Source organism: Sphaeramia orbicularis, chromosome 21, assembly GCF_902148855.1.
Source record: "Sphaeramia orbicularis chromosome 21, fSphaOr1.1, whole genome shotgun sequence".
NCBI classification, from domain to species: Eukaryota; Metazoa; Chordata; class Actinopteri; order Kurtiformes; family Apogonidae; genus Sphaeramia; species Sphaeramia orbicularis.
The window spans coordinates 22,818,134-22,843,825 of NC_043977.1; the positions used below are offsets into that span (position 1 = coordinate 22,818,134).

The 25,692-nt window shown below is 40.1% G+C and overlaps 1 protein-coding gene across 2 annotated transcripts; it reads right to left on the bottom strand.

The window, feature by feature from the left end:
• Positions 1-170: 170 nt before the first annotated feature.
• Positions 171-25,367, bottom strand: ppp1r9ala (protein phosphatase 1 regulatory subunit 9A-like A). Of its 2 annotated transcripts, XM_030124864.1 has the most exons (20): positions 25,212-25,367; positions 22,730-24,747; positions 13,995-14,127; positions 13,764-13,884; positions 13,299-13,403; positions 12,234-12,375; positions 11,129-11,284; positions 10,976-11,029; positions 10,616-10,845; positions 9,960-10,056; positions 9,745-9,868; positions 9,416-9,567; positions 8,019-8,349; positions 7,180-7,237; positions 7,017-7,088; positions 6,667-6,868; positions 6,052-6,096; positions 3,900-4,016; positions 2,628-2,816; positions 1,182-1,340 (listed from the first exon to the last, which is right to left on the bottom strand). In XM_030124864.1, exons 2-20 carry the CDS (start codon positions 24,581-24,583, stop codon positions 1,182-1,184), a joined length of 4,341 nt encoding a protein of 1,446 aa, XP_029980724.1. In that variant the 5' UTR covers positions 24,584-24,747; positions 25,212-25,367. The 2 variants fall into 2 exon arrangements, with proteins under 2 accessions (XP_029980725.1, XP_029980724.1); XM_030124865.1 differs by lacking the exon at positions 6,052-6,096 and having other exon boundaries at positions 171-1,340; positions 25,212-25,366.
• Between the last annotated feature and the right edge of the window lie 325 nt (positions 25,368-25,692).

The following is a 25,692-nucleotide window of genomic DNA, read 5'->3' on the forward strand; positions in this document are numbered from 1 at the left end:
CTGAACAGGAATTGCCAGTTTTGAAGTAAATTCTACCTGAAAAAAAAAAAAAAAAAAAAAACCCACCCATCTATATTTTGGGTCTCATGTTCTGTGATGTTTTTATTCATGTAGGTATTCATAACTTGGACTTGCCAATAATGGTTGCAAATAAACAGAAAAATTCATATAAATACACAACATGAAACAGAAATTAGTTTATTGATGATGTACCAAGAAATGTTTCTTTTGATTCAGAAGACATGGAAAACATGAATCATATCGTTGCAGTCCATTTTGTCGTATTCTGTACAGCACACTGAGTTCAGAGGAATCATCTTTTGTTCAGCCTCACATTCATACACAAGACCGTGCTCCAACTCACACAAGTCCTTGTCTTGTGCACGCGTCGCCGTTGAATGGAACCGTGGCGATGGCGTGGACACACGGAACATCACGGTACCATTTCAGCGAAACGCAGCCAGAGTCAGACACAGAAGCAGCATTCACTTTGTCCCTACTTGATTTGTTGCTCTTCATTCAGTAAATATAACGGCCCTGCTATTCTACTTAGTAGAAAAATGTTTGATAGTAGAAAACAAACAATGGCATTTAAGTAAAAAAGTAATGCAGTTATAGGCACATGTATAAAACTTACTTATACACTTAAAACCTTGTCACCCATTGAAGCTTAAAAGACAAATATAGTGCTTTTATCTGAACTGTACAATAAAGACTTGTACAAGGAAACACGCGAGTTATACTGGCAAAAATATCAAATGTTAAAGGCAGAATATATTTGACTTCCATAATTAAGTGTGTGCATGATCTGCAACAACTACATTATATCTGAAAACAGACTTTTACAATTATAGCTTGTAGCTTTATAGTGGTTTAAAAAAAAAAAAAAAAGGAGAATGAAAGCTGGAACGACTTTTTTATCACAAATTCAGCTTTCGTGTTTTTGACATTCTAGACCCATTAAAAATGTTGCAGTTACAGTTTGTTAAAATATTGAAGAGAAAATGGAAATGAAAAAAGAGGTGGAAACAAACAGGAAGCTCTGAAGTCATGTTCCGTGGATGTGAACATTAACACTGTGTAAACAGCATGGCACCGGCTGTGACAAAAACAGTTGCTGTGTGTTTTTCTTGGTTGTAAAATTCGTGACCGACATGAGCTGTGAAGGCAGAGTCGTGACCTCAGCACACAGAGTCGGTGCTGACTGGCAGCCTCCCACTGCGCCGAACCTCTTTCTCCCTTTTCTCCCGCTGTTTTTCCAGCTTCTCCTGGGCTTTACGCATGTCCTTCAGCTTCTTCTTGATCGTTGACCGGTCGCTCTGACTTGACACACCCAGAGCCTGAAAACAAGTGCACAGATGGAGGGTTTAGAACTTCATTTCTATGGTTAATACGAAAGGTTACAAGCTATATTTGGCTGAGGAAAACTATCTTAAAGCCTATTCACACAGGACTAGTGGAGCCCAGGTAATATATGATAACAGAGTAAATATTCTACAACAAATGAACACAGCAGTTCTGTGATGACATTAGTCCTGTGTGAATCAACATCTGTGAGACACTGGAGACAGTGCTGGTGAGGACAAATGAAGGTGTTTTTGGTGTAAATTCAGTGGCCTTATGTCACAATATAGCATGGACATTCACCAATAGACCACACTTAAAGCCATCAAGAAGAGTGACACCAAAAGATGATGAGATGGATGACATGCAAGTATCTGTCAGCAGTTAACTGTACTTATCAAACACTAATGGAACACATGAAAACACAGATGTAGGGGGTTAATTTCCAAAACACTGGATGCCCTTAGGTCAGTCAGTCACAATAGGGGAAAGAAAATTTCCCCATGATAAAAACTGCTTTGGTTCCACCAGATGCATTCAACATTTACTTAACATTATGGTCCAATAATTGTGCAACAGTAATTATGTTTACATGCAAAACATTCAGATTTTTGCCCTTATTTGCAAATATTCCTACTAAGCTGTTTACATGGCTAATGAAAATGAATATCCCAGCATTTTTTCCATCCAACAGCACTGTTCAGCACTGTTTGTCGAATTGCTTAAAGCGTGTGACTCAGCAGATCAAACTGCTGTTACAGAGCCTTATGAATCAGGTCTGAAGTGGTTTAAGAATTATCAATCTGGAAGAACTCTAGATAATTAAACTTGTGCCTCACATCATCTTTTTTCCTTATTCAGACAACACAGGTAACTTTAAAGGTTAGTTGTATGTGTTGTCCAAAGTATAGTTATGTTTTATTTAGGAATTTGATCATTTGAGTGAGTTTAATTCATAGTTATTTTGCCAACAGGTTAGTCTAACCATGAAGTGAACAGACAGTATTAAGTCTCAGCAGCAGGTTGACAAATATTAAACAGATCTGCATCGGAAATGTGGACATAGAAAACATGAAACTGGACAAAATGGTTTCTTTATGTATACGTAACATTTAAAAATTTTAATGTAAGACAGAAATGCTGCAGATCTGTGAAACTCCTGTTTGGCAGTGGGACAGATTTAGTCTGGTCACAGGGGGGCGTCCAAGACAAAGCCAACGCCTCCCTACAGTCCTCCAGTTCCAACTGCATCTTAGTACATATATAAGGAGCTGATAGTTCACCTTTAACTTGTCACTGTCTAAGTACAGGAGCTGCTGGCCGTCCACCCCCTTGGCTGTGAACTCTGGTGTGTACTGGTCCATGTTCAGGCCCATCAGCCAGTGACAGACCTGCTGATTGGTCCATTCAGACACAGGTCTGTTCTGCCACTGATACTCTTTTCCTGTGGCGACGGGTTCATCATCCAAGGTCTAAAGAGGACACAGATAATACAGGAATTACTGTTTGTAGTGTGGCAAAATTATTCAAAAATGCACTGATGTGACCCAGGTCTACTTTATGTGAGGGGTTCTGAAAGTCCAGTGGATTCCAGGTTTTTTCATGCACAGAAAGAATCCAGTTATTAATAGGGCTGGATTTGACAAATTCTCTGTTCCAAATCTGTCTTCATTTAAGACCTGATATCAAGAACTTTGAACTCTATTCTTAACGTAAGGATAAATATTGAATAAAATTACCCATGTTACAGTGTTTTTTGTACAATTTCATATCTAACATAAATTGCTATAAACTGCAAATGCAGTATCTGTAACTGAATATTACTGAATTGAATGAGCAACAAGAAAAAAATTGGGACCTTGAGAATCAGTCGATACCCAGCCCTAGTTCAAAAGAGCCTTAATATATAGAAGATGTCTGCTAACAGTGTGCATCAGCCATTTGTTTTGGAAGTCGGTCAAGTGATGCTAAAACCACTAGTTAAGAGAATGACATCATGTTTTCCACCTTTTTAGCAAAGATAGCTGCCATATCTGAGAACAGCAACCTATATGTGGTGTACAAACTCCTCATACTAGCACTGAGAAATCAAGCGTGCAAGTACAGCAAAATAATAACATTCTCAAATGCAGGACTATGTGCATTTCAGTTTATTTTAAACACTATAAAATCTGAAAAAAACAAAAACAAAACAAAAAAAAAACAGATGCTGAGTAGGCACTGAGCAGGCAACAGAGCAGACAAAATTGTTCTGTGGTCTGCCAAAGCTTGTAAAGAACATGAAGGTCTAGTTGATGGTTTTAACAGAGGCAAAAGTACAAACTGTTAACATCACAGCTGACTGAGGAAAAGCTGAGCCACAAGACTTGTTTCAATACAAAACAAAACAGCTTTAACACACACATGCAGTTCTCTTCTATGCCCCTTTCATTGATGATATAATCAGTGCTATGAAGGGGGGGAGGCTCACAGAGCATGCTTAAGAATGTCCCCTTTCAGCTGCATCAAGGCGTCCCACACTGCTTTTGTGATGGCGCAACAAGGAGAGCACTCACCTCACTGGAAGAGAAGATTAAAGTGTGTGAGCGCCCAGACAGACTGGGTTCAGCGACTAACCCAGAGATGTCTGAACTGGGGCTGGCAGGGTTAGAATCATCTATGACTGAAAAACTCTGGAACAAGTGGAAACAAGGAACGCATTTACTAAAGTCAAACATCACCAAACAACAGTTCTTCACTAGGAGAGGCAGATAAATGCAACACAACAGCGCTGTCTATCAGCGTGTCTAAATTATGACAATTAGTCTTTAAAGCTGTGATCACACTGGTGACAACCCAAGTCTATGATCTCCAGCACAACAGAGTCATGAAAATCTCAACATGCAAGAAGCAGCGATGAGATAAGTACCTACTGTGTGAATTTCATTGTGTTGTTAATATTTGCAATAATTAAAGTGACACCCATCCACCACCCAAACGACATCAACAACCTCTACACTACAGCCACTAACACTACTACTACTACTACTACTACTACTGAAAGAACACAAACAGTTCAGGTATGGGGTGATGTCCTCAAATTAGTCAATTAGACACTATTAAATAATCATGTGTTAAAGTTAAATAAGCATATGCATGTAGTAGGGGTCAACTGATTATTGAATCATATATATGGCATTTTTAGGATGATTGGTATCTTTGTTTAACATGTGCTACATCGGCTCTGATCCTGATCTGATCAGATTTGATCTGATCTGATTTCATGTCCACCCTCACAGAGTTTACAGCTATCCCACTGTGACACTGAAGTGACTGAGGGCTCAATCAAGGACATTTTGAGACCTTTACGGCTATTTTCTGTACGTCAGCACAATTCAGTGTGTTAGGACAATAAACTCAGTTAACAGGGGACGCCCTGAAGCATTGAAAAAGATAAACAGGGGAGGTGCTGGGATACTGAAAGAAACACCATTAAAACAGGGGTTTAAGATGATTCATAGAAGTGCATTAACATCAGAGGAATGAAAAGATCAGATCAAGTAATTTATCAACTGTTTGTTCATTTTTATTTTATGATCCTGTTTTTATGTAAATTCATAAATTGATTTGTCCTTATTTTATAACTAAGAAGGCCTAACTAAGAAACCTAACAACAATATCATATCTCTGTATCTAAAAAATGAATAATTACCATTTTTAATGTTACAGTACTTTTGAGCTGCAGCCTGTGTCATTTGAACTTGAAATGATCATTCTATTATTAGGGAAGTGTACAAGCGGGATGCTGCAACAGTGATGGTTTGCAAAATAGTGTGGAGGGTGAATTTGCTTTGGTGGCACATTTGTGACTGTAGTGTTAAAAGACAAAAAGATGCATGTCTTTGTCTAAACTTGCCATTTTCAGTGTGTAGGTGCAGTTTGGACATTGCTGTTGCTGTCTGAAAGCAGTAATATGCAGATGACATGATGATGCTGACTGAAATAATCACCAACTGACAGGATTATTTCATCAGTGCATCATGTGAACCAGACTAAACATGATGAGGAAAAAATCTGCCAATTCATGCCAATGTCATATATTATGTTGTGCATTTCAGCAATTATCTAATTGTTGATTTGATCATCTTAAACTTAAAGAAGGTCTGTATTAGCTGTATTCTAAATTTTGATTTAATTTCTACTGCAGTTGTATATCCATCCCAAATATCTTTTTTCCGGCCTCTACTACTTCTCGGTTGTGGTATCAGTTGACCCCTAACATGCAGTGACGTTTCAATTAAAGCAGTTTCTTGTTTTAGAGGCAGGTTATACTTGCAGTAATGTAAATACAGTCCAAATCAGTAAACTGTTGCAACAGCTACTGTATTTACAACTTGAAGACTAATTCATTCATCTGATTTGTAGCATAATTAAGTTACACTATCAAACAGCCTGGACAATACAAGCTAGTTATAACAACCAACTATTGAACAAACATAATCAAAAGTTAATATAGCTGTTGCAGCAGAACTAATTTTGGCTTGATTAATTGAATGTGGATAATTACACATTATTAGTTCCCTATAACACAACCACATACCCACTACAAAACACAATTAATGATTCAGTGGGTGCATTTGAGGTGAGAAATTACACGTCTACAGTTGTTAGTAAAGCTTCACTGTGTCATCTAACATTGGCAGTAAAACAAAAGCATGTATACTGTACCAAATCTAATGAGCGACTGAATAAAGACGACCAGGAGAGATTTGTCTGTTTAAAGGAAAAATGATTCAGTGAAATATGTCTTCCAGTGGCAAAGCACTGATAAAAATCCCTACACAGCAACAGAACCATTTTCTTAGTAATCACATCTCTTTGGCTCAGCCTGGGTCTTGAATTCATTAGACTGTATCGTGGGAACACAAGCCTCAACCACAGCCTGTATGTGACAGCTAACCGGGCGTTTCACTGCATGCGTTTGATGTGTCACTATTTGCAAACTCATTGAAAAGCCACCAAATCTTTTCCCGCCTGCTGCCCCTGATGGCTAACATATGGATCCAGTTACTGTGGCCTTTGTATAGTGTCTTATTTGCAGAATTGGCCAATGACGGCACATGTCTGAAAACAGGAAACAGCCTCCCATTAAGTGTCTACTAGTTTTACCCTTTCAACAAGACTAAAATATATTGCCGTGACAGAAGAGAAACACAAACAGTGACAGAGGAATCAAACTTGTAACCTTGCATCCATCTAATTTATGTAAATAACTACAGCTGGACACAAGCATCATCTATAACCATTTTCTATTTTCAGAGACATTTGGTACAAGTTACATACCTTATTTTTGCGGTCCTGGCTTTGCTCGCTGCTGGTCTCCGTTGCAGCATAAGGCAGGCTGCTGCTTGAAGATGAGGGCTCCCTGTCTCTGTCCCGGTCTTTGTCTCCAAACCAAGAGAAGGGCATACAGGTAGGGATGGACGTCATTGATTCGGCAGGAGACAGGTTTCCTCCAGATTCCTCCAGTAGTTCCGCTGACCCCCTTGGAAAAGGAGAAAACAGGGTTAAAACAGAGGAAATTCTGTGTAAGACAAAGATAGTCAGTGAACACCATCTGTGTAACAGCTTTCAGATACAGCTGGTATGAGAGCACAAAGTATAGTAACATGACAACCAATAATTATTTTTACCTGCTGTCCAAAGACGCTCTCATTGCCTCCTTATCATGTTTCTTCCCTTTTCCTCCCGACTTCCGAAGGCCACTGTATTGATCATTGGTAACAGTGTGATTAGTGAAACAGTGCTGCGAAATAAGTAAATTAACAAATACTGTTTATAACTGTGGAGACTCACCCAAAGTCAGGAAACCGTCTTTTGGGTTTTCCTGCTGATAATGGCTCATTTAATTCCTCTGGAACCAAAGAACATTGATCAGGCTCACAAAATAATGTAAGACAATACAGTGATACAGGGAATCTGACCCAAAGTTCACATCACAATCTTATTAATTTTGTTTGTCTTTTGTACTATATTTATACATGCACATTTTTTTTGCACTTTATTCTGTTGCTGCTTTGACCAGTGAATTTCCCCATTGTAGGGTCAACAAAGTCTAACCTAATCTAATGAGCCACAATTTGATCATTGTGACAGCCTAATTTATGAATGTATTGGGTAATGAAGAGTTAAGAGAGAGCTCCAACTGGTAGGGAATAACTCAATAAAAAAAAAAAACATAATGGAAATTGCGAACCTATGTGCACTTTTAATATTCTGATACTTAATCAGCCATTTCTTTTCGATCTTCTCAATACTTGACACAAAAGAGTGGGATGTGAGGATAGGAAAATATTTGTGGCTTGGCATATCATATTGCAGATCTACATTCCACCAAACCCTGTTATTTATCTCTTTAATCAGTACCTTGCCTGGCAAACAAAATAATCATGTCAGTCTCCTCTCCTGTGTTTGCTACCTCCATGCTTGGTTACTTCTCAAATGCCTCAATAAGAAACAACTGGTTTTATAAGAAAGTATTCATCCTGCAAATTGTAGTATTATTATTATTAAATGCTCTTTAAAGTTATCAAGTAAAATATGGAAACATAAATGTAGACATCGATTAAGTGGTTCATGATACATCATCAGATCGCCCACCCCTACATGCAACCGTCACATGTAGATTTGAATACCTTTAGGCTCTTTGGTCTTGCCTTTGGACTCCCTCTTCTTGGCGTTGCGCATGAATCCAGATGGAGACTGTGGTGATAAGGGGTCTTTTAGTGGGGACAAAGAGGGACTTCCACTGCTTTCAATGCTGTCTCCCTGTGATGGCGACAAGGACGGGCTGCTGGAGAGCTCTGCCTTACTACGGGACACATCTCTACTCTGCCCCGCATCATCTCTCTGTTCATTTCCAGTTGAGCAGATGGGCACGGGCAGGGACAGGCTCTCCTGGATGGACCTCCTTCTCCTCGGAATTTCTGGCTCCTCCTGTTCCTCCTCCTCCTCCTCTTCAGTTTCCTGTAGGCACGATGCTAATTATTTACTTGTCAAATACAAACAGGAGCAGATAAGATGAAAACATCCACTCTACATAGGTCTGATAAGCCATGTCATGTACACACTGTAAATAACAGGCCTGGGATACTTGTATATAATTTAGTGTCCTTGCTCTTAACTCTCTATATTATTAATACATTATTGCTTTCATGTACAAGTCTGTTGCTAATCATGTTTAGACATTTTAAAATGTTTTTATAGATAAGGGGGCAGAAGGAGGTAACCAGCATTGCCAACACTAATACGCATTCTAGTGTCTATGGCAAATATTATAGTCTGGTAAAACAAATCAAGTACTGTACTAATCTCTGCACACATGTATTGTGTCTTGGTTAGTTCTATTGAAGTTTTAGCCCAATACTTTTCCCTTGTACTTTTTTCTATGTCTGGTTTGCAATTGCACAATTATCCTATGTATCTATTCTTCTCTCCTTCTCATTCTATCTTTTCTATCTAATTCTTGCTCTAGGAAAGTTAGTGTATTTTTAGAATGTAAGCCCCATTTTATGTATTTGGCTGAAGCCGTTCAATCTGAGCCGACTTTCCTATATCTGTCATGTTTAACGGTTTTCTTCCAGTATATTATGAATTATGACTTTGTAATCTAAGTGATGTTTCTCATGTTAGCTGTTTGTCCAGGACAACGGATGGAAATTAGCTTCTCTGCTAAATCTGGTGCATGCATCTTGTTCTTTGTAACTAATGCTGATACACACTGTCCTGTAACTAACTAAATAAATAAAAATACAAATGAGCCACAAACAGTGGAAGTAAATTGTTAGAAAAATAGATGATATTCACTGTGACTGATGAGTTTGCTTCGAGCACACTCACTTCCAAAGATAGACCTGCTTATCTTACCACTCTACAGCTTTAGATGAGACACAGGTTGTTTTTGCTTAACAGTGTTAAAATCAGACAGACCTTTGATAGTGATCATGTCTTGATGGGCTTCATGTTGCACTTTATTTCTAACTTCAAGAGGTGGACAGTGTGGTTTGGATCAACATAATGTAATGTGTCTGACCTGAGAGTGACTTAAGGCCACTGTGAGGCTCTCCTTCAGTTTGTTCCGTGATGGAGGCTGGCGTTTTGCCTTCTGAGCCAGCACGCCTTTTGCTCTGTGTGCACTGGTGTCCAAGCGCTCAGTCTCAGGCACCACCTCATTCCAGTCTTGTTCTACAGAAAAGCATACAACAGAATACTCAACACAAGTCTAAAGATACTGCATCTTTGTTTTAATCATTTACCAGGGTTTATGAGGTGTGCTTATAAATGTTTTATAGATCACACACTCAAGCTATGACGTGTGTCCTTCCGTATGAAATTGTATTTAACACTGACAACCCTTTGTACCTTGCAGTGAGTCAACAGACTGTGTATTAGAGATGACTGGGTCTTGGCTGCCTTGTCCCTCCTCTGCTGCTGAGTACTGAGCAGTCTCCAAACTTGAGGCCCCTCTAGACTCCAGGACCGCTATCTGTGAACAAAACAATAGCTTTCATGTTCACTTCAGTTCTTCTAGTGAGTCTACATGAATAAGCATTTATTAAAGCTGAGGTTTGTCTTACTCTGTTCTGCAAACTCTCCAGCTGCTCCTTGTACCACTTGTCTTTTTCTTCTAAACTCTTTTTCAGGTCCTCTTCTCTCTTTACAAAGTCTATTTCTCTGCAGAGCAACCAAGGAAATGTGCTCTCCCATTAGTCCTAATAAACAACTTGTAAATGCATTTTATATTATGTTACAACCACTTCACCCCCTACATGGACTGTTATGATGAGAAAAAGTAAAATCATATCTTGCTCCTCAAACTATACAACTTGTGCTGATATTAGTTAGTGTAGGAGGGCAGAGTGTTCGTGGAATAAATATATGCAACTCTTTCATTTTCTTTTTTTTAACATTCTCCACAGTCTTTCTACATACCTAAAATGTTTAAAATGCAACAAACACAACATGAAAACATCCTGTTACTGAATGTTCAATAGTTTTACACTTACGCATGACTATATATCAATATATTTATCAAGATGTGCTGTTCAGTTTCTGCACGAAAGCATTTTGGTCAACATTGTTTTTAGCTGCTTTTTTTTTTTTTTTTTTTAAATACAATTACTTGACTAAACCACTGAATCTTGCAAAATGTATCATTCCATCAATGAATGCCAACTTCAGGTCACCCATGCCAACATTTAAAATACTGTTGTGTAACTCAGGACAAACTCACTTCTGCTGGTAGTCCTTCAGTAATTTCTTGGCCTTGTTGTACTTCTTGTCCAGAGTCTCATACTGGGCCTGAGTGTCAGCTAACTGTTCGTTAACATTCTTGCACAGAGCCTGAGCTTCAAGCCAGTAACTCTCCAACTTCAGGATCTTGTCGTTGCTATCCTCTAACTTTTGCTCCAGTGCAGTTTCTCTGGCCTCAAATAATGACTTGTCCTCTTCAGATGCCCTTAGCTGTAATGAGATGATGACAGGTTTACTGTACTAACACCATTTATGTGCTGGTTAGTTTACTCATATTTTAGGACTTAAAAAAGGCAGCGTGATAAAAAACAACTAAACCATCACTCCTTTTTCAACATACCTTTTCCTTAAGCTGATTTATTTCAGCTGCTGCAATGCTATGTTTGAGCTGCAGCTGTGGGGAGAGGAAAGAAAATAACATTAGAAAACCTTTAACAGAAGAATAAAAATTCCGATTTAAATTTGTAACTCATGTACAAGTGTTGTGTGATACCTCTTTGAACTTGAAGGCCATCTGAGAGCTGTCCATGTTGGTTGGCAGAAACAAGGCCTCTGAATCAGGCAGCTCAAACACCTCTACGTTCCGCCCTGGAGAGAAATTGGAGCCTAGAATCCTCTCATCCATGGAATCCTCTTCATAACGCTCCTCCTGAAATATGACACATAATGGTATCACATATTGCATACACCAACACACCCTACATGCCCAAGAATATGCTCAGCATGTGTCAACAACACTCCTAGTGGCAGAATTCGCCGTTATCTGCATCAATGAATCAAAGCCAAACACTGGTGGAGTGGCCCAAAGCATTGAAGTTTGGATACTAATATCAGTAGGAAATCAGCAGCATTTTAGAAAGAAACATGAGCAGTAATCTCAGTAACTTTGCACAGACACTCAAATTTTGCAAATACACAGTCACTAGCGAATTTCTCAAATTTCTGTTGTGTATGTTTCTGTTACAGTAAATGCCCCATAACATGTTTCCATACTCAAATTTCCAGCCCTCACAGTAGATTTTTCAGCCAATATTTGACTTTCGAGTACAAACGCTTAATGTTTAGTAAGTAAATAAACAGTTTTAAATCCTAAAAACTGATGAGAACAGTTTGCTACACTTAGAGCACATGTTTTTATGCTGCCAAATAATTATACAATGTTTGTAGCTTGGCTGCCTGCTACAAGAAAAAAAGACTGCTTATATGATTTATTAATTAAAAAAAAAAAAAAACAGAATTGAGGCAATAGTCTGGAAGCACACATGATTTTCCACTCTTTTCTTTTTTCCATGCTTATGCAAACCTGGAAATGACAAAATCAAACTCCATACTTTTCCATACTGCGTGGGTCATACATTCATTTCTCCACCATAACCACTGGCCTGTGGCTGGGCGCTCTTCAGAAAACAAACATTTCACAACTTAGGCAGCTGAATGAACACCTTACAACACAGCAGAGTGGTGACGCATGACTTACTCACAGACAGCTGATTACTGTGCTTCCTGGTTTAGCAAAGAAGGATTGGACTGGGTGCAGCAGAGGGAATAAGATGGAGTAGTAGGTACAATTTCAGAAACTTCCTGACATGCTGACTCACCTCCTCTGTAGAGTGCTCGTACAGGTCGTCCAGGTGCTGCTGTTGCTGCTGCTGCTGGTGGTTTTTCTCCTGCTCGAGGGTCTCGCTGATGAGGCGTGCTACCTCGCTCTGTGTCCCTGGCTTCTCTCGACCAATTAGAAACCTGTTTGTGGAGAGTTTGTTAGTGTCCCACATATCATGGAAATTTTATTTGTTCTCTTGAAACACCACACTGCAGTATCTGTCCTCTAGCTCACATGCAAGAGGGAAATGCAAATTTTGGGATTTGACAGTTTAGGCCTTACCCAGTCATGTAGGTATTTCATTTGCCTGTGATAAATAACATGTTCTACAATACTTTGAGTCTGAAGCCAAAAAACTAACCCTGTGATCTCTGAACTTTCAGGAAACATGCTTATTTCTTATATCATTTTGAGATACCAGACTTTTCACTACCAACTTCTTCTGAGAGAGACTTAAGAGAACACCAAAGTCCTAGCATCGATTAAGTACAATTCTCAAAGGAACTATGGGCAAAAGTCTTTACTTCAGTGAGGAGGTGTGGCTGACCCCTTTGGTAATTATGAGACATACTTTTAAAAGATATGAATGGCTGATATATATATATATATATATATATATATATATATATAAACTAAGAAGGAAGTGATAATGATCAGAGGATGGACAGGCTTAATGATAGTTTAGTCTTTATTAAGACATGTCACAGCTGTGAAGTTGAATATTCATCACCACAGAAAGAGAAATGCAGAGGACTACTTAACTTATCCCCACACATTCTAATTGCTAGCTTTTCATTAACTGCACTTTAATTCAGAATTTGGAAAATGTCTTCTACCTCTGTCTTCCTCTGCTTGAGAAACTCAAGCTTCTTCAAAGGTTTCCTCTCTAAAGTTTCTCACCTTAAAAGCTTTGTGAATAACCAGAATATAGTCTCAACTTCAGCGGGAAATTTTTATTAACTATGAGGATTTTCTTAGATTTCATCAGTAGGAACAACTCTTTGTACTACTGAGCTTTATGAGTACAGTCCCAACCTCTGATGAATAAATTGTCTGAGCTCACCTCACAGTGCCTTTGGTGTTCTTCAGGACTGTAGCAGCAAATAGTTGGGTGACTCCCACCAGACTGATTCCATCCACCTCCACAATCTGATCATTTACCTGTATACTACAAAGACAGAAAATGGAGATGTTTCAAAAGCATTCCACTTAAGACTTACAAGCTGTACTTATGACAAAAAATTATAGTAACTGGCAATAAAAACAAACTAGAATTCCATGGGAAACACAAGTAGCAGGATTAGTTTTTAGCTTCCTCTTGAGGTTAAAAATAAATGTGGCTGTTTTTTTCTTGTGCATTGCTGGGCTCTCGGGAATGAGGAATTCCTAGAGGGTGACACTAAAAACCTATGTTGTGTAGTGTACAGTGACTGCACGACATGTTTCCTGTTGTATATGCAAACATTTTAAGCTGTGTCTTTTGTGAAGACAGTGGGTGCGTTTGTGGCATGTCAGCACAGTAACTCACCGTCCATCTTTCTCAGCTGCTCCTTGCTCTGTTATGGTTTTCACAAAGATGCCAAGTTTCTCTAGACCCTGATCAGCTCCGACTCCCATTCCTATGATACTGATACCGAGGCCATTGTCTCCTGGATGTGAAGAAATTAGTGAAACTTTGAAAGATGGAGTAAAAGTATCATGGCACAAGTGTGTTTTCCCCCTTACTAAATCTTCCCTCTCTCATTTCCCTTTATCCTACCTTTTTCTATCTCAACAGGAAACACATCCATCTTCTCTACTCTCTTCTCCAGCTCATACTCGGCAGATGCAGCGACTGGATCCACATCATCATTGCGTCGATCATATTCCTCATTGGAGAAGGTGCTGAAAACCTGTGAAGGTTCAAATACTGAATGAGTAAACTGAAAATACACCATAAGTGTGCTTACCAAGAAGTTAAGTTCTGACAGATTTATGTTAAAAAGCTACTTAATGTTACAATCCTTTGGATCAATTGAGATGAGATTCAGACAAATAATTTCTTTATTCACCAAATAGTGACTGATAAATTATCGGACAATTCTGACTAATAATACTTTTTTTATTACCACTCATTACTGAAACATGAGCATGCATGACAAATGCATCCAAAGGAATGCTTAAAAGTCAAAGAAAAAAACTATTTTATCAATGTGCATCATTTATATTCATACTCTGCATCTCAACATTTCCAATCTCAGATAAAGCTCTGAATGCTTGGGTCATGCATTCACCAGATGTCCAATGATTTAGTATCAGCTAACAGTCAGTAACCTACACGCTGCTCATATCAACTCATTTTGCCATCAAAATGAACAGTGTTACTGTGCATCATAAATCTTCTTCATTTTGTTTGGACCTACTTCTAAACTTCAAAACAGTGACAATGTCCCTAAAGCAGAAGATCCACTCTAGAGGACTAGCATCAGAGTTTTATGAAGCTGTGAACTTTGCAGGCAGGCCTCACAAAGCACTGGGTGAGTCCCAGAGGCTGATTTCTGGTTAGAATTATAAAGCACACACACAGACATTATATGGCAGGGTATGAGCAATGCTGAAAGTAGGGCACAGCTGGGGAGAGCTAAGCTGTGAGTGAATATAGCAAAGATCAATGGTTGGAGGCGACAAGTGTTGTCATCAACAGAGTAAAAGTAAGAGCAATACTAAGGAAAATAACAACCTTATCTTAAAACCTTGGGTCAACAACCATTACCCAGTTCTGCAACACCAGCTTTGTATGTAAATATTAAAAATAACACTGAGCTGTTTACCTAATACCAAAATTATCAGGCAGAATGGTCTACATAATCCACTCTGTAAAACACTCACAAAAACAAGATAAAGTGAGCACAATATTCTGCATAAAATAGATTGGAGAGGGCCATCTGTTGTGACTCAGTGATTACAATGTAGTAACAGTGTGCCTGTTATTCTGTGTGTTACAAGATTAGCAGCAACACAGTTCTGCACTGAATTTTGTTTGGGACCAAGGTCTAGTAACATGTTTATGAAGAATCCGACAGACTCCTTTAGATTTTCAAGTGCACTCATCTAGAGGAAGTTACATTAAACAAACAGGCAATCTGATGTTTTTTTATTGTGGAAAAATCCTTGCAAGACTCCACTGGGAGCTTAATCTTATCTCCTGATTATGGAGATGAGCCCAGGATGGGTCTGTAACACAGCCCCCTGGTTGGTCATTGTTAGGCTTAATCTGGGTGGAGTCCTTAAATTGGGGTTATCAAACACTGTAGAGCAGGTGATCACTCAGCAAATAACAAAAAGGGAGCAAGGCTATAGGATTAGCCTTTGATAGAGAGATTATTCACAACAACTGATGTATGATGTAATCAAGTAAATATTTCCACTCTGGGCAACAGAGTCTGAGGTCTAGATCCTGCAACGTGTTACGACTTGAGGAATCAGCCGCAACCAATCTCCTTTCCCCTTGTCTTTCGGTTTCCTCACTGTGTAGCATTTGGACACAGCCCAACACGGTGCAGATAGTAAGCTTCCAGAATAAGCTCTGTGTTCTGCATGGGAGTCTGTTCAATTTGTCAAAATGAAATAGTACCACAGTTTCTCCGAGACATTTATGCTACCAGATTCTTATTATGTTATCTCGGTTCAGAACATTCATGTACTACTTCAGTGCACTCACAGATACCCCTCCCAAATGAAAGAAGATTAGACAGTGGCAGATTATGCACACCACTGCAGCTCTGTGGTGAAGGCAGGAATGCTTTTCATGGGGCCTCAACCCACCATCAGCCCAAGAGAGTTCCCCTCCTTCTGAATCCACCTTCTTGGACCATATTGTCACAGGCCTGTCAAACTACACACTGTGTTATCCCTTTACTATACCAAAGTGTGCTATCTAAAAACTATAAATATATAAACCCTTTTTATATCCAATAGGCTCCTCAAGACATAGCTGCCCTAATTGCATCTTAAAACTAATATTCCCTTTCTTTGAAAAAACAAGCCTCTATGAAACGAAATGGTAAAGCTTATTAACTAATTTAGACAGTTAAAAATGGATGCACAAAACTAGAGCAGACAGAAATTTCATTAAGGCAGAAAAATGCTTTTTAGTTGTGACTTTGGAGACTTTAGTAATTAAGGCTTGAAAATGTAGGCTAATAGAAAAAAGGGAACACCAGTGCATCCTGTGTCCCAGCAAAGGCTGAGCAGCAGCATTAGTTCACTCGGCATTTCCCCCTTTACCTCCCCCTCTACTCCCATGTCTGACTTCCCTGTTGCCATGGACTCGCAGGCCTTTTTCAAACAATGTTCTGTTCTTTACTGAAACCTAATCACTCAACCACTGTCTTCTTCACAAGAAAGACAGAAATCAATCTCTTTACTAGCCCCATGCTCACAAAAATACCCCTTACACAGTGCACAGTGTTATCACTGTCTCCAGTTATCAGACCAAACACTCATTTTCCATTTACTGCTCACCACATGCCCAGCTGACCACCGGATAAAACCGTAACACACAGCTGTTGATCGGGTAGGACTCCAACAAGTAGGTAATGGGCAAAAGAGGAATGGTATGACATTCAAAGTTATTTAATACATTCTTTCAACACCACATGTCCCTTGAGGTCTGTCTAGAGAGATTTGTTTAACACATTAACTGCTGAAAACTTGTTAAATGACTGAATTATGTAATACTAAATTGTATGTTGTGGCTAAATTATGATAGTAACGCAAAGTGCTAACCTGCAGAAAAAGGCAGGGGGGGATTACCCACCAGTTGCAAACTGGGATGAATAAAGACAGAGCATCCACTTCTCTGTTTTAAGGGTTCAGTGTGTGGCATTTGGTGGTGAAACTACAGACTGGAACACACAAAACCCCCACAATTTTACCAACAGTTGCTGCAAATGAGGCTCTCATCACAGCTTTTTATAACAGGGATATTAGAAATAAACACTGAATTATAAGATAATGAAAACAATTTTCATGTCATTATACACAAGTAACATAATTAATGAATATTATGTTCCATTTCTACAATTAGCCCCCAAAACCTTACATATTGAACCTTTAATGACAAGCATCTTGAGCATTTCAGCGTAGAAAATACTACATATTGAACCTTAATTTCATATACTTGCTGATTTTTTTAATCACTCATAATTTCAGAGAAACTCACCAAATAAAGTATGAACATATTTATTACTGTTCTTAACAGACTTGCTGCTATTACTGTAGTGACAGTGTATGTAGTGTGGGTCACTAGACTGTTGGGCGATTTCCATATTTCCATTTCCTCTAGCCCTGAACACTATGTGTGGGCCTTTCACCTCTACATAGTACAGCTGGAGTGGTCTGTCCTGTCCTCTTAGCATGTGCTCACATGCACAGATGTACCACATGCTACCCACACCCACACTGAAAACCCTCTCCATCTTTCCCTCATTCCCCTCCCCACAATAGAATACCAATGTGGGAAATGAGTCAGCAGCTGTGAGGAAAGCAAACCAGAGAAATCTCTTTCCAGTGCAAAATGAGGGCTGACCACTGGATTGGGGGAGCCTGTAATGTAAGCAGCCCGACAAAAAGACAACAAATCAAAACATGCTGTGAGGGCAAGCTAGGGCTGGGGTGGCAGCCAGGCACATATCATACAATCATTAAGAAGGAAGATATGGGGCCCAGTTCTCAGATCCTGTGTAATCACAGGAGTAAAGACTGCAAAATCTTGTCTTGTACTAACTGTGTGCCTTTTGAAGTTGACTATTCTACACTACAAATGCAACAGCATATATTATTTTTCCTGCCTTAAGCCAATGTGTGTAAAACTATGAACTCCAGCAGGAAGAGGTGGAGTACAACCGCAGCAAGCTGCCATAATGGAATCATATTTCCAAAGGAGAGCAAACATAAACAGGTTGAACAGGTTTGTTTATAAATGGCCCACAAAAGCTACTTTTGTCCTGAAAGGGCTGTTGAAACCTTTTTACATACACAATCACTGTTAACTTTCAGTGAAAATACACAGCACTTACTAATGTGTTTGCCTGTAATGGCATAATGAGCCATTTAAGGCAGTCACAATCAGCACAAGACTCGTGCCATGCCAAGTTGTTTAATGAATGGCATTGAGCTGACTGCATTAGTATTCATCCCTGTCTTTTAGAATAACCACCCACTAGCCCAGGTGTCTGGAGTGAACCCAGATCCTAAGGTCTCTCTGCTGGTTGGATGAGGGTGGAGTCATGTCAGACACATTCCTCTGGCCAGCAGAAGAACCTATTGCAGATAGGAAATGGAAAGCATAACACCATGGGATGGATTGGCAGCAAAAACTGTAGAAAACTGTGTTTTTACTTTTAACTGATCATATGAAATACAGAGGACAGGATTCTGCCCTGTTCAGAACATACTCAGCATATGTACTACACTCTTATCTCAATCCACATGAATGTCTGCAAACAGTGCTCTACCTGAAGCAGGTGAAGAGTTTACAGAAAAAGCAGCACTACAGTTATATGGAAGGCCAGACTGACAAAAGGAGGTATATGCTTGAACAATGACCAGTATGGACAGTGTAATCTTCTACAGTGCAAACAAAAGGGAAAAAAGAAGTCTTTCAGTCATAATAAACTCTTCAATCCGTCACCACACCCTGTGTGTTCCAGGACAGACAATGTGTTGACCAAGAACTGCTGGTGGTACTTCCTGTGAATTGTGCATGTCTCCGTTTGTCTGCTATGGTTAACTGGCTCATAACTTCTAATTATCCTCATGTGAAATGTTTCAGAAAAATGCCCTGAAATCCTCTCTGGATACCCCACATAACTGCTTTGGAATTGACTGTGCAGTCTTTGTCCCCACGCAGATAAGACACCTGCAGAGAGAGTGTTAATCATCCAGTAGCTCTAAGCTTGTTGCCATACCACAGTCAGAGGCTGAAAAAAATTCATAGATGAAGCAAAAATGAAAACTGATTAGTAAAAGCAATCTGGACCTGAAACTTGTCTTCAAATGAGGACTGGCCTGAACACACAGACACCAGTTTTATTTGCTGTTAAAAAAGGAGGAACATCCTGACCAAAAAACAGATATAATTTTAAGTAATGGTGCAATATGATTACTGCTCATACAGCCAGAGGGTACAGCAGTTATATACTGACACAGCAGCAATGGGAAATGCAGCATTTCAGCGCCCTACTAAACTGTGAGTCTGCATTAATGTACAATATATGCAGAAGAAACCCTTTTAAAAACAGCACACACCTCAAGTATGAAGTAACTGCAGCTTTGATTTTAAACCTACTATGCAGTGACAGTTTTTATGTATTTCTATCACGATCCAACAACATGTCAGACTCTCACTTTTAGGATTTATCACATCACTCTGCACAGATCATTCAGGGCTTTTCCTCTGGATCACTGACTTTTCTTTCTCTTTACAAAGAGGACCTTTCTTCCACACAGGACACATTATCAAGATGACTCGGGTTACGCAGAGACCTAATCCTGTTGTGAAGTAGAAGCACAAATCACTTCTTTTCTCCTGTTTAGCTACAGCTTCTGCTCTAACTGGCAGATTGTGGAGAATGATGGAGTGCCAGCAGGAGACCTCTCTCAATCAGGTCACAGGTACAAATGATCACTACTGTCCATGCAAACCATCTAACACAGTGTACGGTCTGAATGAGTGCATGTCACCGTTTTGCTGAATCTGTCTGTGTTCTTTCTAGTCTGTCAGCTGCATGTAATCGTTTATGAAAAGAGAATGAAAAGTACATCAGTGACACATGCTCACCTTACTTTGCACCATTTTCATGTGAACCATTAAAGGTGCTCTCACAACCAATTGGGCATGGTACCATGGATGGAAACAATAAGTCTTCCAATACCAGCACTGTTCACATGCTTACTGATATTTCCATGTTTTCTGAATAGTGCTTCCTTTTAGTCCATATAATTAACTAAGGCTAGGGGCGATATGACAGTGTTCATGGTGCAACAGCAAAAACGTGCCAAGTGGCAGAAATTTGCCAATACTGTTTCCACTGCAAGAGCTATACCTTAGTGTCTCAGTTACATATTCAGGGTAGGCTGGGTATGTTGGGGAAAAAAAAAAAAAAAAAAATCAAGGATGGATTCTGTCATGATCTCACCAATTCAGCTGCCTCACAAAATGTGATTTGTGCGGCAAAGAAAGCAAGAACATTCCCACATGACTTGAGCAATTGCTGGAAACGTCAAGTTTGTTTTTCTTGTGATAAAAGTCAAAATTAATTAGTGCTTGTAATTTTTATATGCACTGAATGACTGACTTTGCCTTAAAACATTTAACACTTGAATTGTTCTCATTTGGAACCTTTAAGCTTCCATTTTGAAATGTTAGTTTTTGATGTTTTAAGTGTTTTGTTTTTGCATGCAGTTTTTGATAGACTTCTAGCATCTAGCATTGTTTTTGCATGCAGTTTTTGATAGACTTCTAGCATGACCCCCCCCCCCCCCCCCCCCCCAATATACATTAATTTCTGTATCATGATACATATACCACTACAGTAATACAAAATTGCGTATAACATGATAACATTTTGGCTGTTTCATCCACCCCTAGAATTAAGTATTATTAAAATCAACAGCCTTGGGTCTGCAAATTCTCTTCTGTTTGAAGTCTTATGATGACGATGTGAACTACAACAGAGAGGAAAAACAGTCTAACTTATTGTTGTGATGTCAAAAGCTATGTTTATCTCTGTCATAGCCTCACTTAGGGTGGAGGAGAGACACTGTTGTTTGTGTCCAGTCCAGGTCAGCTTCTGGTCCCCTCTCCCAGGACCCCCTGCCATGATGACTGGGATGGGGAGGGGGATACACCCTGAGATAACAGCACATTTTAAAGGCTGGATAAACACTGAGCTATTCCGACTGTGTGGAATGCACTGGAATGATTTGTTTTACTCAATTCTTGTAAAATACTGATTAGATATAGTGGTAGTGAATATCTGTGATGGGAGATACAAGGTCTACATCCTCCACACCCTAATATACTCATGGGTAATGTTTTTAACTTGAAGAGTTGCAGTAGTCCAAACAGATAATCAGCTGGAATATCATGTTAGAAAATGGGAGTTGGAGCAAAGCTAAAATGGTTGGATGATATTGCTAAAAATGTAATCTTTATTTTCATCATTTTGATACATTTTTCAGTCTATGTTAAGTCAAACTTAAGACTAAATGTTTTCCAAGTTAATACAGGCTTTTGATACTTCAACTCATTTACAAGGTACAACAGGTTTGTTGTACTACTTTTAGTACAATTTCTATAAACTTTATACAGGATGGTAACCTGTTCCACATATCAGACCTTGCCAAACCCAACCATTTCCATATCACTGAGGTGACGTGACTACCTGTACTGTTTTGTTTTCTTTAGCAGCTAAAGCTGCCATTACTCAAGCTTGCTGTTTAACAGCAAAGCTCACTCCTGCAGGCGACTCTCAAAGACTAAGAGCCTACATCATGGTCATAACTACAGAGAAAGGCTGGTGTAGGAGTAATAATCTAATACATTTAGGCATGTTTCACATTAAAAACTCAAATTTATCGAGTTAATCTAATATTGTGCCCAGACCTCATAGCAAGCATTTATAAAAACATATTACTCAAAAACTGGACAACTTTTGTAATAGCTTTCTTAGCTATCAAGTTTTACAAAGCCTTAATAAAGTTTAGAGAGCTATGAGAGCTTAACTGCATTAGGGAATTGTAACACAAAAAATAATATCAGTGCAATCTATTGGAAATTAAAATCGGGAATTCCCCAGCAGTAATAAGATAACTGAGCCATGGTCTGTAAAATACATGATGAGTGAATAACAATATCCCACATTCCTCCTCAAATATCCACTTTAGTCAGAAGTAAAAAGTCCCTTATGAGAGCAACACATGAATCACAAACAGACTGGAGTTACTCTATAGGAGTTAAAATATTCACTGACTCAGAGACGGCCCTGATTTCTTACTGTACCATCTCGCATGTCTCTATCTCAGTGCTGCACTTGTTCAGCTGTGGCCCTGCTCTCACAAGCTCTTATGCAATGTCAACAATATTTCCAAAAATACCACAAACAACATTGTGCCCCAAACTCCTTCTCTTTCGTCTCACCTCTTGCTGGGTTATTGTACTGTGAGACTAAGATGTCAAACTCTGAGCTTCACTGAGCACTAAGATTAGACAAAATACAGGTTTGATGGTCTGAAGTGTGGTGAAGTGTTTTGATGAGACGGTGAAGAGGCTGTGACATCAACATGTCTTGTAAAGGCATTCATTCTCAGTCTGCTCTAATCTGTTACATGACTGCAGGGAAACACCTAGGTCTGCTGAATCAGTGGGACAGTGGTTTATAATGAATGTGCTGTGCATTAGGTTTTAGATAAGCAGCAATTATTCTGATGTAAACAACACAGAATACATACCAGTATAGGGTCAGTAGAGAACTGTATTTTCCTCTTTTGGGGAGGCTCCTCCTCATCTGACAAACCAGGGGCCTCATAACAGTCATCATACTCCCTATACATTTGATCCTCCTCCTCATCTTCATCTTCTTCATCCTCCTCTTCCCTGAGGACCTGGTCTACATCCCTGTCATCCACAAATGCTGCGTTCTCTATTCCATATATGACTGGAGAGGCTCTATCCAGGATGCTCTGGTCTACCTGCTCCTCCAGCTCACTCTCTTCCTCTGCCACCTCATCATCTTCCTCTTGATTTTCTACATCATCTTGCTGACTTTCTTCCTTTAGTCCAAGTTGCTCACTGCCCTCTGAGACTCTACGTGTCTCTGCTACACTTTGCTTCTCTTTTGTGACATCTCTTGCTATGATATGATGGGCAGGGTTACAGTTCTGCTTTTCAGGTGAAAAGGTTCTTTTCAAGTCTGTTGAGCTTTGCACCTTCTGCTCTTCGAAAACATTATCTCTAACATCCCCGTCTTCATTCTCATCACTCTCTGACGACTCATTCTGAACTACAACTAGTTCTGCTCGCACCATTCCCACCCCCCTGGAATCCAATGATGAGGTCTGGCCGGGGGACTTATCCCTGATGGGACTTTGCACCACATTGTCACTACTCTTGGCTTTTTCAGAGTATCTGGCCCTGTTGGTGCTCTGAATTCCCCCAGCTAATGGTTGAGGCTGCTGCACGTCCCTTGGGGGAGGACTATGTGGCTTGCCATCATCCCCACCCACAGATGTCCTACCAAAGCCATCACCAGATGATGAGGAACGCTTGTAGCCACCGCTTATTGGAGTCATTTGTTCTGGTAAGAGGGGTTTGTGAGTGGCTTCGCCCGGTGGAGAAACTGATTTGTAAGCTGCATTAGTGGATGGAAATGTTGATTTGAGTGCAACACTTGAGACTGATGCTGTATGATTTGCGTTTTTGCTAGTGGCATATGTTACAGGTGTAGAATTAGTGGCTTCTTTAACAGGGGGAATCGGTTTATGTAAGCTGTCCCTTGTTGGGGAGGTAGGCAGTAAAGTTTCAGTGGTACTGTATTTAGCAGATATCACTCCCCCTTTGGCAACAGCTGTGCTGTTGTCTTCTGAGTCATTCTCTGCCATATAATTTTCCAACCTCTTGGAGATAGGTCCTGCATTCAGTGACACCCTGGACACATGCCTTTTGTCACTGTCAGCATTCTCATCTTGCCAACATTTGGCTGTTGGTGTAGCAGTTTGCTCTGGTTTTGTGGTTGTCTCAAATGATCCTGACACTCTCCTTGTGCTCTTCCCTTCATCAGACGCACTACCAAGAGACAAACGACTCACTACTCTGTTTGGTGACGGCTTCTCAATTGCAGGCTGCTCTTTGATGCCCCTTTCAAAGAGTTTTCTGGTCACAGAGAACTTCTCTGCCAAAGCCACTTTATCTATCTCAACATCTTCCCCCTTGGGTGTTTTATCTAAATTAAGTGATTCTGGGCTTGTAGGACTGTTGAAGTTCATTCTGTGTGTGTTGACTGGAAATTGTGGCTTTGGTGGGGAAACTTCCGTCTTCAAAGTCACTTTTGCATCCTGGGTCTCCTGTTGCTGACCATCCATTTGCAGGAATATGTTCTTTATCTTGTTCACCCGAGTCCCAAATGGCCTACCCCTCGAGTCCTCCCGGGTGTCACTGGAGCCATTTGCATATGATTTGCTGGCGCCCTCAGATTTCGGACCATCAAAGGAACATTTAATGGCGTGGAAGTCCGACTTATATGCGTTTCTATGAGGGGACGCGCTCCTCAGGGTCCTCTCGCTCCCTTTACTCTCCGTTTTGATCATTTTCGCCTGGTTTTTGACTTCAGCCCTGGTTAAAAAAGCCGGTTACGGAAAGGTTGCTGGTTGTCTGTTGTTGAACTTTATCCCCTGTACTTTACGCAAACGGTGCCATGGGTCCGGCGGAGCTTCTTTGGAGCAATTCAGCTAAACAAACACAGTGAAGTCATCTGAAGAAAGGAAAACCGGGACAATGCATTAATACACAGACCATTACTCCACTATCCAGGACTGTTCTCACTTCATTCACGGGTAAATTTATTTTTGAACACACGAAATAAAACATGAAAAGTAGTTAAAAGTACAAGTTAGAAGTTGAGAGCTAGCTAAAGGTTAAGCGTTAGTAATACAGTTGTGCTGCTGCTAGCGTCCGAAAACTGTAAACTAAGCTAATAATTCAACTAGTTATAAACTTTGCCGGTTCCAGTTTGTTAGAAACACTTTAATCGACATAAACCAGCAAACTAAGTTACAGTCACGCCACCCAGCTGTCGGTTTTACCTAACTAAGGCTACCGTTGGTGTTTGAGCCTGAACACTTCATTGTGGCAGTTTGACTCCGAGCCGCTGCAAATGTGAACACTCGTCCCGGACAACACCTCCAAGGTACAACTACAACTTTGTACAGCTCTCACCTCGTAGCTGCTCCATCGTGTTAGGCACCGTCGAAAGATCGCCTAAAACATCCCGGTTGTGTGGTATCAAAGTTGTCCCTTCTTCTTGCCCACCGCCATCATTCCCCGCTCCACCGTTTTCCTGCCTCCTCCTCGCACTTCCAGACCTGTCGCGGGTCGAGCGCGTTCACGAGACTGTCTGTGCGGCGCGCCGCGAGCAAAGAGAACAGAGGGAATCAGGAGCGCGCACACATTCCAGGACTGAACCCCCCTCTTCCTCCTCCTCCTCCTCCTCTGTCTCTGTACTGCAGGCGTGGAGACACGAGGAGTTGTAGGGGAACGGCGTGGGAAAGAGCTTTGCCATATATCACAGCTCACCTAGACCTCCCCACTGGCAGAAGTCCACCTTTCACTACAAAAACAATTCACTGGACCTGTACACTGATCAGGTTTGCAACCAAGGCTTTGCAGGATTCCTATAAACTCTCCGATGGCTTCAGTG

What these genes read in the sequence shown, in the direction of transcription:
- ppp1r9ala (XM_030124864.1), bottom strand. Translation starts at nt 24,583, where the DNA reads ATGATCAAAACGGAGAGTAAAGGGAGCGAGAGGACCCTGAGGAGCGCG. An exon ending in TCTCTACTGACCCTATACTG is followed by an intron (nt 14,128 to 22,729) that starts GTATGTATTCTG and finishes GAACCTTCACAG; the next exon opens with GTTTTCAGCACCTTCTCCAA. An exon ending in TAGACAGTGACAAGTTAAAG is followed by an intron (nt 1,341 to 2,627) that starts GTGAACTATCAG and finishes ACTTGTTTTCAG; the next exon opens with GCTCTGGGTGTGTCAAGTCA.